This window comes from Phyllobates terribilis, unplaced genomic scaffold (assembly GCF_046119375.1).
Source record: "Phyllobates terribilis strain yellow unplaced genomic scaffold, ASM4611937v1 Scaffold_17__1_contigs__length_24005725, whole genome shotgun sequence".
Taxonomy (NCBI): Eukaryota; Metazoa; Chordata; class Amphibia; order Anura; family Dendrobatidae; genus Phyllobates; species Phyllobates terribilis.
In genome coordinates this window covers 10004340-10019299 of record NW_027362777.1, presented here as the reverse complement: position 1 = coordinate 10019299, position 14960 = coordinate 10004340, and the positions used below count along the sequence as shown (strand labels likewise).

General features: G+C 42.4%; 1 protein-coding gene across 4 annotated transcripts in view; it reads right to left on the bottom strand.

The window, feature by feature from the left end:
* Nucleotides 1–14960, bottom strand: part of LOC141176070 (uncharacterized) — a 42576-nt gene that overhangs the window by 12364 nt on the left and 15252 nt on the right. The window contains exon 2 of one of the 4 annotated variants that reach the window (XM_073660057.1): nucleotides 3164–3310. The exons of the other annotated variants lie outside the window; for them this stretch is intronic. Coding sequence (XP_073516158.1) covers nucleotides 3164–3310 — 147 coding nt within the window. The remainder of the gene's footprint in view (nucleotides 1–3163; nucleotides 3311–14960) is intronic. 4 annotated transcript variants of the gene reach the window in all.

The window sequence follows — 14960 nt, the reverse complement described above, 5'->3', positions numbered from 1 at the left end:
CACTGTTTTCTAATTCAAAACATGAAGAGAAATGTATATAAGTTTTAACTACTTTACAGAAAATAACAAAAAAATAACATTGGGCTGTTCTAAAAAAATAGCAGTGTCTGTGTTTCGCTCACGCCCAGACTGATTGACGTGAGCGTGGTTTGTGGTCCCACTGGCAATGAACCGAGGAGTGCCTGGAAGGGCGTAACTAAGGGTCTGGCCACTCCGACCCTGGACGCACGGCGGCTCAAACAACTCCCCGATTCGAGGAGGGACTAGGGAGGTGACCCAGGTGCCACACCAGGGCAGACCTCGGTCACAGAGCTGCTGACCCACACCGGGGTATGCAGGAAGGGGCAGGTTCAGCTGGTATACAGACATGCAGGTACTGACAGACACGACTGGTATACAGACAGGCCGGTACTGGCGGGCACGGCTGGTATACAGACAGGCGGATAAGGACCAGTACTGACTGGGATACAGGAGCAGAGCTGCAGGTGCGGACGGGAAGCAGAGCAGGGCAGAGCAGAGCCGCAGGTGCGGACGGTATGCAGAGCAGAGCAGAGCTGCAGGTGCGGATAGGAAGCGGAGCAGAGCAGAGCCGCAGGTGCGGATGGGAAGCGGAGCAGAGCCGCAGGTACGAAGGGGAAGCAGAGCAGGGCAGGCGGGAATGCGGCAGAGCGCAGCCAGGCAAGACAGTGCTCTGTTCACATGGAACAGACAAAGTCAGGAAAGCCTGTATCTGTGTCTTGCGTACTTTTATTAAAAAGTTGATTGGAGAGGGTAAAACTTATAAAGAAGTGCAGATAATGATAGGCTGTTCAGCTATAATGATCTTTAATGCTTTAAAATGGAAAGTAAAACCAGAGAGACGTGGAAGAAAATGGCAGACTACCATTCGAATGGATCGAACAATAGCCAGAATGGCAAAGGCTCAGCCAATGATCAGCTCCAGCTCCAGGATGATCAAAGACTGTCTCAAGTTTCCTGTGAGTACTGCGACAGTTAGAAGACGCCTGTGTGAAGCTAATCTCTTAGCAAGAAGTCACCACAAAGTCCCACTATTAAAAAAAGAAAAAAGACATGAACTCAAGCAAATACAATTTGCAAAAATTACTTTGTGCCTCAAAATAATCCGAAAAAAATCTGCAACTCGTCCCGCAAACAATAAGCCCTCATACAGCGCTGTTTGCCAAAAAATAAAAAAGTTACAGTGCTTATTATATTCATATAAAAAACCTACTTTTTGTAAAAAAAACAAAACATTTTTACCATGTGATAGCAGCAAAACCTAACAAAGTACACTATAAATCTGGTATCGCTGTAATCGCACCGACCCGAAGAATAAATCCACCTAATCACATATACCTCACAGTGAACCGTGCAAAAATAAAAATAAGAACTATTCTTGTACTGTTCATTCTACCTCCCAAAAATTGGAATAAGGCTCTGCTCACATCTATCCTGCTCTCTCCGCTGAGCACTTAAGTCAGGGTTTCCTTGTAAATTCCCCAAAACCGCGATTCAGATAAAAACACTGACGGAACCACTCACTTATGAGGCAGATGGAGTCACTTTAGACTGGTCTGTGTTCCGGCGGTGTCCCACCATTTTAGGCGTCTTTTTAGAGCACAAGTGTGGATGACTACAGATCTGTGCACACCTAAAAAGATGGATACCACCGGAGTAGATGCCAAACGGACTCCAAAGTGTCTCCATCTGCCTCATTATGGTGGGTGGTTCCGTCGGGGGTGTCGTCTGAATTGCATTTTTGGGGGATTTACACAGAAACCCCAAGGTAAGTGCTCAGCGTAAAACAAAAGAATGTGATCCCAACTTTATTCTGGAAGCAATCTAAAAATATTATGTACCCCAAAATGTTATCAATAAAACCCTAATTTATCCCACACAAAACCCGCCCCCCCCCCAGGTCCGTCATCTGTCACTGGAAATATAGGGGTTTCCTACGTTACTGGCAGAACAAACCCCTCAACTGACCTATCCAAAGTTAATGACTGCCCACTCTCCCCAGTAACACAAGCTCTCTGCCTCGGTGTAACCCTGGACACTGATCTCTCCTTCAAACCACATATCCAAGCCCTCTCCACTTCCAGCCGACTCAAACTCAGAAATATCTCCCGGATCTAAACATTCCTCAGCAAAGACTCTGCAAAAACACTAGTGCAAGCCCTCATCATCTCCAGCCTCGACAACTGCAACCTTCTGCTCTCACACCCCTAACACTCTCGCACCCCTCCAATCTATCCTAAACTCTGCTGCCCGACTAATCCACCTGTCCCCCCCATTATTCCCTGACCTCTCCACTCTGTCAATCCCTTCACTGGCTCCCCATTGTGCAGACTCAAGTTCAAGACCCTAACCTTGGCATACAAAGCCATCCACAACCTGTCTCCTTCATACATCTGTGACCTAGTCTGCTGGTACTTACCTGTACTCAACCTCTGATTCTCACAAGATCTCCTTCTCTACTCCCCTCTTATCTCCTCTTCCCACAATCGCATACAAGACTTCTCCTTTGCATCCCCTCTACTCTGGAACTCTCTACACCAACATATCAGACTCTCGCCTACTGCGGAAACCAGGGCTGTGGAGTGTGAGTCGGTGCTCATTTTGGTGGAGTCGGAGTCGGTATAAAATGGACCAACTCCGACTCCTAAAATATATAATAAATTGGGTACAGTAGTTCAATGCAGAATGTGCTGAATATTTTTTCATAGGAATTTGGGAAAGTTATGAAATGTCCTATAAATGGCTGTTCTATTCCTTATCTAAGGCTACATTCTCACACAGCGTTTTTGCTGTGTTTTTTGAGGATACGTTTTTAAGCTGCAAAAGCAGATCAGCTTTTTAAAAAACCGCATCACCTGAAAGTTTTTGAGCTCACAGATACTGTTTTCAATAGCAAAAGCAGATTAGAAAAACGCCGCACAAACTGACATGCTCATTCTTTGTGAGGATCCGTTTTTGATCCTCACAAAACAATGTGTCTGAATGTCATATCTTGAAACCCATTGACTTTGCTGGGATGCCCAGAGTCACTGCATTTTACTGCAAAAAACGGATCCGCAAAAACGCTGTGTGTGAATCATGGCCATAGCCAGAGAGGGGCAGGGGGGCAGCCCAGAAGCAGGGGCACACGCCTATCAAAACTCACTTGTATGCTGCAGTGCTCCCGTCCTGCACCGGCTCCAGACTGCAGGGGGCAATCTCCCCTCCTCTGTCCTGTCTTCTGCCGTCTTCACCAGAGAGAGGAGGGGGAGGGGTGCCTGCCCTGCACAGGATCCGATTCCTGAGCCCCGAGCTGGAGAAAGTGAGAAAGTGAAAGTACTACTGCTCATCTCTGTCACAGGAAGGTAACTAGTGCTAATATTGTAGGTGATTATTATGTGCTCTCAGTACAATGTGTGAACTATATGTGCGATATGTGCAATGTACTATTTGCTGTCTGTAGCGGTCATCTGTCTATCACACTCTATCTATCCCTCCATGTATTCATCTATCTATCCATCCCTCTATCTATCCATTTCTCTATCCCTCCATCTATCCATCCATCTATCCTTTCATTTATCCCTCTGTCTATCCATCCCTCTGTCTATCTATCTATCTATCCATCCTTTCATCTATCCCTCCAGCTATCCATCCGTATGGCTATATATTTATCCATCCATCCATATATCCCTGTATCAATCTATTCATCCATCCCTGTATCTATCTATCTATCTCTCCATCTATCCATCCCTCTATTTACCTATCCATCCCTCTATCCCACTATCTATCATCCCTCCATCTATCTATCTATCTATCCCTCTATGACTTTATCTATCTATCTATGCATCCATTTATCCATATCTGTCTATCCATATCTTATCTGTACCAAAAAGAATGAAACTCTGACTGAGGTAGCAGTTAGGATGAGTGGCCTACAGGAGGACTGTCAGGCGCAATAGGACTTGGGTCCTGACAGTGCTACTGCTGCCATATCTTCATCCTCATCAGATGAGGAGTTTGACTTTGACAAGTATTTGGACGACATGGAGCAGGCAAAGTGTTGCCGCAAGGAAAAAGATTTCACTCCATCTCCTATAGCAAGCAGATTGACCATATTTCAGCAAAATGTTTCACTTGCTCTCAAAGAAATAGAAAAATTTAACCCTTCATCAAAACTGACTGTGCATGAGGCAATTCCTTTATACCCGGAAATTGTTAGAGATGTTGCCCATGTGGTTACGGCTTTGCCTCCAACCCAAGTTAGTGTAGAGAGGTTGTTCTCTAGCCTTAAAATTATTAGGTCAGATTTGAGGTCATCTATGAAGGAGGATCTGATGGAGGCAATTCTATTTCTTAGAATAAATTCATAAACTGCACAAATGTTATTTAGTATGTTTTTGTTGAAAACTGTTTTTTGCCACTTACATAGTTAATTACGTAGTGTTATATACAGTACAGACCAAAAGTTTGGACACACATTCTCATTTAAAGATTTTTCTGTATTTTCATGACTATGAAAATTGTACATTCACACTGAAGGCATCAAAACTATGAATTAACACATGTGAAATTATATACTTAACAAAAAAGTGTGAAACAACTGAAAATATGTCTTATATTCTAGGTTCTTCAAAGTAGCCACCTTTTGCTTTGATAACTGCTTTGCACACTCTTGGCATTCTCTTGATGAGCTTCAAGAGGTAGTCGCCGGAAATGGTATTCACTTCACAGGTGTGCCCTGTCAGGTTTAATAAGTGGGATTTCTTGCCTTATAAATGGGGTTGGGAACATCAGTTGTGTTGTGCAGAAGTCTGGTGGATACACAGCTGATAGTCCTACTGAATAGACTGTTAGAATTTGTATTATGGCAAGAAAAAAGCAGCTAAGTAAAGAAAAACGAGTGGCCATCATTACTTTAAGAAATGAAGGTCAGTCAGTGCGAAAAATTGGGAAAACTTTGAAAGTGTCCCCAAGTGCAGTTGCAAAAAACCATCAAGCGCTACAAAGAAACTGGCTCACATGAGGACCAACCCAGGAAAGGAAGACCAAGAGTCACCTCTGCTTCTGAGGATAAGTTTATCTGAGTCACCAGCCTCAGAAATCACATGTTAACAGCAGCTCAGATTAGAGACCAGGTCAATGCCACACAGAGTTCTAGCAGCAGACACATCTCTTCAACAACTGTTAAGAGGAGACTTTGTGCAGCAGGCCTTCATGGTAAAATAGCTGCTAGGAAACCACTGCTAAGGACAGGCAACAAGCAGAAGAGACTTGTTTGGGCTAAAGAACACAAGGAATGGACATTAGACCAGTGGAAATCTGTGCTTTGGTCTAATGAGTCCAAATTTGAGATCTTTGGTTCCAACCACCGTGTCTTTGTGTGACGCAGAAAAGGTGAGCGGATGGACTCTACATGCCTGGTTCCCACCGTGAAGCATGGAGGAGGAGGTGTGATGGTGTGGGGGTGCTTTGCTGGTGACACTGTTGGGGATTTATTTAAAATTGAAGGCATACTGAACCAGCATGGCTACCACAGCATCTTGCAGCGGCATGCTATTCCATCCAGTTTGCGTTTAGCTGGACCATCATTTATTTTTCAACAGGACAATGACCCCAAACACACCTCCAGGCTGTGTAAGGGCTATTTGACCAAGAAGGAGAGTGATGGGGTGCTACGCCAGATGACCTGGCCTCCACAGTCACCAGACCTGAACCCAATCGAGATGGTTTGGGGTGAGCTGGATCGCAGAGTGAAGGCAAAAGGGCCAACAAGTGCTAAGCATCTCTGGGAACTCCTTCAAGATTGTTGGAAGACCATTTCCGGTGACTACCTCTTGAAGCTCATCAAGAGAATGCCAAGAGTGTGCAAAGCAGTCATCAAAGCAAAAGGTGGCTACTTTGAAGAACCTAGAATATAAAACATATTTTCAGTTGTTTCACACTTTTTTTGTTAAGTATATAATTCCACATATGTTAATTCATAGTTTTGATGCCTTCAGTGTGAATGTACAATTTTCACAGTCATGAAAATACAGAAAAATCTTTAAATGAGAAGGTGTGTCCAAACTTTTGGTCTGTAATATATATATATATATATATATATATATATATATATATATATATATATATATATATATATATAAATAAATAATCGATATTACATAGTGTATTACATATTTATAATTTATTAGTTTTTTGTGTCATAAAGTTGTATTCCAATAAATATATATCATGTTCTATCTAAATATCTTGATTATTGTATCATAAAAATGATTAAAATGTCTGATGTTCACATTGTACTAAATAAATTTTTCACTTAAATATAAGCAATATATGTGGGAGGTGGAGTCGGTGTAAGGGAAATTGAGGAGTCGGAGTCGCAGGTTTGGCTTACCGACTGCACAGCCCTGGCGAAAACTTTCAAAAGGAACTTGAAAACCAACCTCTTCCTACAAGTGTACAAACTGCAGTAACCAATGTTCCACCATACCGCTGCATGACCAGCTCTACCCTCACTTACTGTATCCTCACCCATCCCTTGTAGATTGTGAGCCCTCGCGGGCAGTGTCCTCTCTCCTCCTGTACCAGTCGCTGACTCGTTTTGTTCAAGATTATTGTAAGTGTATTTGCTATGTATATCCCTTTTCACACGTAAAGAGCCATGGAATAAATGGCACTATAATAATAAATAATAATAATAATTACAAAGACTCTAGAAAAGCGACAGCTTTTACCCCATCAAATAAAATCCAGTGAATTCTGTGCTCCCAAATCCAAACGCCCCTTTGCTTCTGGCCCCCACTGTGCCTAAACCAGAGTAAGCGGCCACATTGCCATTATTGTAATCAGGAGTGCGCACTTAACAATTTACAGGGTGCGTGTCTCCAGAAGCACAAGCTGGGCAAAATGTATGGGGGCGCTACAATATATGGCAGCACAATGTATGTGACTAAACTGCCATATTTGCAATTCTCCAGAAAAAAACCCTGGCGTGGATGTTAGAAAATAGTCACTGCAGCAATAGATTAATTCATTGAGAGGTGTAATTTCTACAATGGGGGTCACTTTTGAGATTTTCCTGCTGTTCTGGCACCTTCGGGGCTCCGCAAATGTCACCCGCAAAGTATTCTACCAAAATCTGTGCTCAAAAAGCCAAATAGAGCTCCTTCCTTCTCAGCCCTGATGTGTGGCCTAACAGTAATCTCTGACGACATATGGGGCATCACCTCGTTCGGGAGCAAATGCACAATAAATTATGGGGTCCAGTTTCACCTATTAACCCTTGTGTACCTGTCAAGTTAGCAGCAAATACAAAAATTACATTTTTACCACAAAAATGTTACATTTCCACGTCCCAATGTTATAAAATTCAATGAGGCACCTATGAGTTCAGAATACTCACTACACCCCTAGATGAATTCCTTTGGCAGTGGAGTTTCCAATTTGGTGTCACCCGGGTTAGAGGGGTTTTGCTGTTCTGGCACCTAAGGGGCTCGGCTAATGGAGCCCACAATCTATTCAAACGAAATCTGCGCTCTAAAAGCCAAGTAGTGCTCCTTCCCATCCGACCCCTACTGTGTGCTCAAACAGTAGTGTACAACCACATATGGGGTATCACGGTGTTCGGTAAAAATTGCATAACAAATTATGGGGTCCATCTTCTCCTATTACCCCTCATATGTACAGTGGGTACGGAAAGTATTCAGACCCCTTTAAATTTTTCACTCTGTTTCATTGCAGCCATTTAGTAAATTCTAAAAAGTTCTTTTATTTCTCATTCATGTACACTCTGCACCCCATCTTGACTGAAAAAAAACAAATGTAGAAATTTTCGCAAATTTATTAAAAAAGAAAAACTGAAATATCACATGGTCATAAGTATTCAGACCCTTTGCTCAGTATTGAGTAGAAGCACCCTTTTGAGCTAGTACAGCCATGAGTCTTCTTGGGAATGATGCAACAAGTTTTTCATACCTGGATTTGGGCATCCTCTGCCATTCTTCCTTGCAGATCCTCTCCAGTTCCGTCAGGTTGGATGGTGAACGTTGGTGGACAGCCATTTTCAGGTCTCTCCAGAGATGCTCAATTGGGTTTAGGTCAGGGTTCTGGCTGGGCCAGTCAAGAATGGTCACAGAGTTGTTCTGAAGCCACTCCTTTGTTATTTTAGCTGTATACTTAGGGTCATTGTCTTGTTGGAAGGTGAACCTTCGGCCAAGTCTGAGGTCCAGAGCACTCTGGAAGAGGTTTTCATCCAAGATATCTCTGTACTTGGCCGCATCCATGTTTCCTTCAACCAATCATCCTGTCCCTGCAGCTGAAAAACACCCCCATAGCATGATGCTGCCACCACCACGTTTCACTGTTGGGATTGTATTGGGCAGGTGATGAGCAGTGCCTGGTTTTCTCCACACATACCGCTTAGAATTATCACCAAAAAGTTCTATCTTCATCTCATCAGACCAGAGAATCTTATTTCTCATAGTCTGGGAGTCCTTCATGTGTTTTTGAGCAAACTCTATGCAGGCTTTCATATGTCTTGCACTGAGGAGAGGCTTCCGTCAGGCCACTCTGCCATAAAGGCCCAACTGGTGGAGGGCTGCAGTGATAGTTGACTTTGTGGAACTTTCTCCCATCTTCCTACTGCATCTCTGGAGCTCAGCCACAGTGATCTTGGGGTTCTTCTTTACCTCTCTCACCAAGGCTCTTCTCCCACGATTGCTCAGTTTGGCTGGATGGCCAGGTCTAGGAAGACTTCTGGTGGTCCCAAGCTTATTCCATTTAAGGATTATGGAGGCCACTGTGCTTTTAGGAACCTTAAGTAATGCAGAAATTCTTTTGTAACCTTAGCCAGATCTGTGCCTTGCCACAATTCTGTCACTGAGCTCCTTGGGCAGTTCCTTTGAGCTCATGATTCTCATTTGGTCTGACTTGCACTGTGAGCTGTGAGGTCTTATATAGACAGGTGTGTGCCTTTCCAAATCAAGTCCTATCAGTTTAGTTAAACACAGCTGGACTCCAATGAAGGAGTAGAACCATCTCAAGGTGAATCACCCCAGGAAATAGACAGCATGTGACTTAAATATGAGTGTCTGAGCAAAGGGTCTGAATACTTATGACCATGTAATATTTCAGTTTTTCTTTTTTAATAAATTTACAAAAATTTCTACATTTCTCTTTTTTTCAGTCAAGATGAGGTGCAGAGTCTACTTTAATGAGAAAAAAAATGAACTTTTTAGAATTTACCAAATGGCTGCAATGAAACAAAGAGTGAAAAATTTAAAGGGGTCTGGATACTTTCCGTACCCACTGTAAATTATAAAATTGGTGCTAAAACAGTATTTTAGTGGAAAAAAAATAATTCTTTGTTCTCACATCTGGAACTTATAAAGTTTTGTGAATCACCCGTAGGTTAAAAATGCTCAGTACACTCCTAGGTGAGTTCCTTGAGGGAACTAGTTTCCAAAATGGGGTCACTTGTGGGGGGTTTATGCTGTTTTCGCATGTCAGGGGCTCTCCACATGTGACATGGCATTCACAATATGTTCCAGTCAAATAGCACTCTTTCCTTTCCTAGCCCTGCCATGTGCCCAAACAGAAGTTTTCGACCACATATGGGGTATCATCGCATTCGGGAAAAATTGCATAACAAATTATGGTTTCTGTTTTCTCCTATTATCCATTGTGAAAATGACAAATTTGGGGCTAAAAGTAAATTTTCGTGTTTCAAAATGAATATTTTCAATATGACAACCTAATGTTATCAAAGTCTGTGTATTACCTGTGGGTTCAAAAACCTCACTACACCCCTGGATAAAATCCTTAAAGGGAACCTGTCACATCCTAGTTGCTATGTACACTGCCCCCATTGCTTTGTTAGTGATGCAATGTGTATCACTAACAAGCTTTTTTCATTAAAATCGGTGGTAGTATAATGATTTTATAACTTTATATACACCTAGTCCTACCTGCTCATATTCAGTCATAAGGGTGTGATTCTCTCATTCACTCACTGCTGGCACCGCCCATGTATTTGAATACTGCTCCCGGCAAGGTTGAGTCTAGATCGGAGTTGATTTTTTAAGGCCCTCACTCCAGCAACTACGATCTAGTCTCCTCAGCAGTGAAGCGTCTAGATCGGAGTTGATTTTTTGTGCTCCTTACTTTACCCACTCCGATCTAAACGCTTCACTGCTGAGGAGACTAGATTGGAGTTGCTGGAATGAGGGCCTCAAAAAATCCCCTCTGATGTAGACAGTTCAGCACTGACACCACTAGATGGCGCTGAGTCCAGGATCCTCATACTCACTGCTGTCTAGTCGCCTCTTCTGGCCTTTTAATGTTTTTCTTATGCTTTTTTATGCAATTGCTCATATTTTTAATGGATCAAACATCACAAGTCAAAAATGATTTTTTTACACTGTTATAGAATTTATGTATTTTTACACTGTTATACAGTACAGACCAAAAGTTTGGACACGCCTTCTCATTTAAAGATTTTTCTGAATTTTCATGACTCTGAAAATTGTACATTCACACTGAAGGCATCAAAACTATGAATTAACACATGTGGAATTATATACTTAACAAAAAAGTGTGAAACAACTGAAAATATGTCGTATATTCTAGATTGAAGCTCATCAAGAGAATGTCAAGAGTGTGCAAAGCAGTCATCAAAGCAAAAGGTGGCTACTTTGAAGAACCTAGAATATAAGACATATTTTCAGTTGTTTCACACTTTTTTGTTAAGTATATCATTCCACATGTGTTAATTCATAGTTTTGATGCCTTCAGTGTGAATGTACAATTTTCAAAGTCATGAAAATACAGAAAAACCTTTAAATGAGAAGGTGTGTCCAAACTTTTGGTCTGTACTGTATATTTTATGGATTTGGACAAAAATTTTTTTTTCCTGATTAATGAAAGCCTGGACTGATAGGTAAGATGGCGGTGTTGCATGGTGGGAGGTGGTAAGCCATGTCAGCACGCCGCCAGGGATGTTACACTCCACACTGCAGTAACTGCATTCTAGCCACTTCTATAAGGAACCATCTAGGTTGGAGATGATTATTTGAGTACCTTATTTTAGTCTCTACTGTAGGCGGCTCACTAGTGAGTTGAGTAGAGCGGAGGTGATTTTTTGAGGACCTGACCGTAGCCTCCACTCTAGATGGTTCACTACCAAGGTGACTACAGTGGAGTTGCTGGAGTGAGGTCCTCAAAAAATCAACTTCAAACTAAGATTGGGTGGAGATTTGCAGGGAGGGTGGTGACAGTAACGGAGCAGCCGACAGAATCATCATAATTGACATCACAAAAGTGGCATAAATTATAACAGCAGTGTTCTCCAATGCCCTTAGACATTCCTGTAACAATTTGTAACTTCTGTGTTGTACATTATGGTGACTGTTGGGGGCGCTCTTTTACGCCTCTCCCCGCAGAGCTCCGCACACGCTTCACAATGTCGGTGCTGAGGATGGGACTGTGGACTAATGGGAAGAGTCACATTGTGGCAAAACTGAACAATCAGGGGATTTTTTTTATATTATATAAAGCGACAATAAAAATGTAAGTTTCATTAATCAGGAAAAAAAATTTTTTGCCCAATTCCATAAAATATATAACAGTGTAAAAATACGTAAATTATAGAACAGTGTAAAAAAAATATTTTTGACTTGTGATGTTTGCTCCATTAAAAACATGAGCAATTGCATAAAAATGCATAAGAAAAACATTAAAAAGCCAGAAGAGGCGACTAGACAGCGAGTACGAGGATCCTGGAATCAACGCCGATCTAGTGGTGTCAGTGCTGTACTGTCTACATTGGAGGGGATTACTGAGACCCTCACTCCAGCAACTCCGATTTAGTCTCCTCAGCAGTGAAGCGTCTACATCGGTGTGGCTAAAGTGAGGGCCTCAAAAAACAACTCCGATCTAGACGCAACCTTGCCTGGAGCAGTATTCAAATACATGGGCGGCGTCAGCAGTGACAGAATGTGGTGCCGCCCATGACTGAATATGAGAATCACACCCCTATGACTGAATGAGCAGGCAGGACAAAGTATATATAAAGTTATAAAATAATTATACTACCACAAATTTTAATGAAAAAAGCTTGTTAGTGAAGCACATTGCATCACTAACAAAGCAATGGGGGCAGTGTACATAGCAACTAGGACGTGACAGGTTCCCTTTAAGGGGTGTAGTTTCCAAAATGGGGTAACTTGTGGGGTTTCCACGGTTTATGCATATTGGGGGCTCACCAAAAGCGACAAGGCGTTTGCTCTCGATTTCAGACATTTTTGCATTCAAAAAGTCAAACGGTGCTCCTTCCATTCCCAACCCTGCCATGTACCCCACATATGAGATATCGGAGTACTCAGGAGAAATTGCACAACAAATTTTGGGGTCCATTTTCTCCTTTTACCCTTGTGAAAATAAAAAAATTGGGGCTAAAAGTACATTTTTGTGGAAAAAAATTTGATTTTTTTATTGTCACGGCTCTACATTATAAACTTCTGTGAAGCACCTGGGGGTTCAAGGTGCTCGCCACACGTAACACACATATCACACACAATGTACCAATTATGTCCTTAATGACCAAGCCAAATTTTACAATTCTGACCAGTGTCACTTTATGTGGTAATAACTCTGGAACAACAGATCCCACTGACTCTGAGATTGTTTTTTTCGTGACATATTGTGCCTCATAATAGTGGTAAAATTTCTTCGATATCACTTGCGTTTATTTTTGAAAATATCTTTCAAACTTTTAATTCATATGCCTATAAACCAGAGAGTTATGTCACACAAAATAGTTAAAGAAGTTGTCCACTACTTTTTAAGAGACCCCCAATGTATTAACCCAGTGATTATAAGACGTTTTGTAAATACCTTGCTGTGTCCTTCTTGCTTGGGAGCGGCGCTATCGCTGGACGCTCACAGGCGTCCCCACTGATGTCACATCAAGTGAGGCGTGACATCAGTGACGCGGTCCCCAAGGTGGATGCTGGGCTGTGGGCGCGCTTTCCCAATGAATGAGGAGAGGTGCGTGGTGGATGCCGAGTGTGACGTGCGGGGTAACCCCGCCCACAGCCCATCACTCACCGTGGATCGCAGAAGTGAGTAACCGCCAGCTGCAGCCGGCACTTGACGTGACATCAGCGGATGTCAAAGTCGGCTGCAGGTGGGGGGGTCACGTGATACCTGTGAGCGGCTAGTGATAGCGCTGCTCACAGGCAAGAAGGACACAGCAAGGTATTTCCAAAACATCTTAAAATCACTGGATTAATACATTGGGGGTCTCTTAAAAAGTAGTGGACAACTCCTTTAATAAATAATATTTCCTACATGTCTACTTTACATCTGCATCATTTTTAAAACATTTTTTTTTTTGTTAGGAAGTTATAAAGGATAAAAGTTGAGCAGCGATTTTTAATTTCTCCAACAAAATTTACAAAATCATTTTTTAGGCACCACATCACATTTGAAGTGACTTTGAGGGGCCTGTATGACAGAAAATACCCAAAAGTGACACCATTCTTAAAACTGCACCCCTCAAAGTACTCAAAGCCACATTCAAGAAGTGTATTAACCCTTCTGGTGCTTCTGGAAAAAATGAACATTTTACTTTTTGTCACTAAAATTTTATTTTTATTATTTTTTTTATTTTTACAAGGGTAACAGGAAAAATAAACCCCCAAATTTGTTGTGCAATTTCTTTTGATTACGCAGATATCCCATATGTGGGGTAAAACTAGAACCAAGAATGAATGCTATGTCACGTTTGGAGAACCCCTGATGCGCCTAAACAGTGGAAACCCCCCACAAGTGACACCATTTTGAAAACTAGACTCCTCAAGGATTTTATCAAGGGGTGAAAATTTTGAACCCAGAGGTACGACACAGAATTTGATAACATTAGGTCATCATATTGAATAACTTGTCATTAGTCTTGAGGGCAAGTGCTCACTACTTGAGTTTGCATCGGGTATTCGGGTATGCACCAAGCATCACAGGTGCTCAAGTGACATGCTCGATTCCCCAACCCGCATGTTTCATGGTTGTTAGACACCCAAAAAAACCATGCGGGGATGGCCCGTGCATGGCAGGCAATCCCCGCGTGTTTTTTTTAGCTGTATAACAGCTGCAAAACATATGGGGCGGAGACTCGAACATTTCACCCGAGCACCCGTGATACTTGGTGCATACTCGAGCACCCGATGCAAACTGAAATAGAGAGCACTTGTGCTCAACACTAGTCGCCATTTCGTCATTATTTTTTATCTTTACTTTTTAAAAAATCCCAACCCCAACACAACCCTAACACAACACTAACCACAACCCTAACACTAACACAACCCTAACCGTAACATAACACTAACCCAATCCTAACCCTACCCCTAAATCCAGGGCTGGCTCCAGGTTTTTGTGGGCCCCGGGCGAAAGAGTCTCAGTGGGCCCCTTTGACACATACCACGATTCATGATGCACAGATACCACAGAGAAATATAAATATAGTACAAGGCCAAAGATTTCACTTCTTACATTACATGAGCGATATCTATTGTAAATTCTACAATAGCTCAGAAACCAGCGAATCGCTCCATACAGAATACTGGCCCCCATAAAATGCTCCATACAGGATACTGGCCCCCATATAACGTTCCATACAGGATACTGACCCCCTTATAACGCTCCATACAGGATACTGGCCCCCATATAACGTTACGTACAGGATACTGACCCCCTTATAATGCTAAATACAGGATACTGGTCCCGATATAACGCTCCATACAGAATACTGGCCCCCATAAAATGCTCCATACAGGATACTAGCTCCCATATAACGCTCCATACAGAATACTGGCCCCCATAAAACGCTCCATGAAGGCTGTTCCCCCCTTATAATGCCCCATGCAGGATGTCACCCCCCTTATAATGCCTCATGCAGGATGTCACCCCCC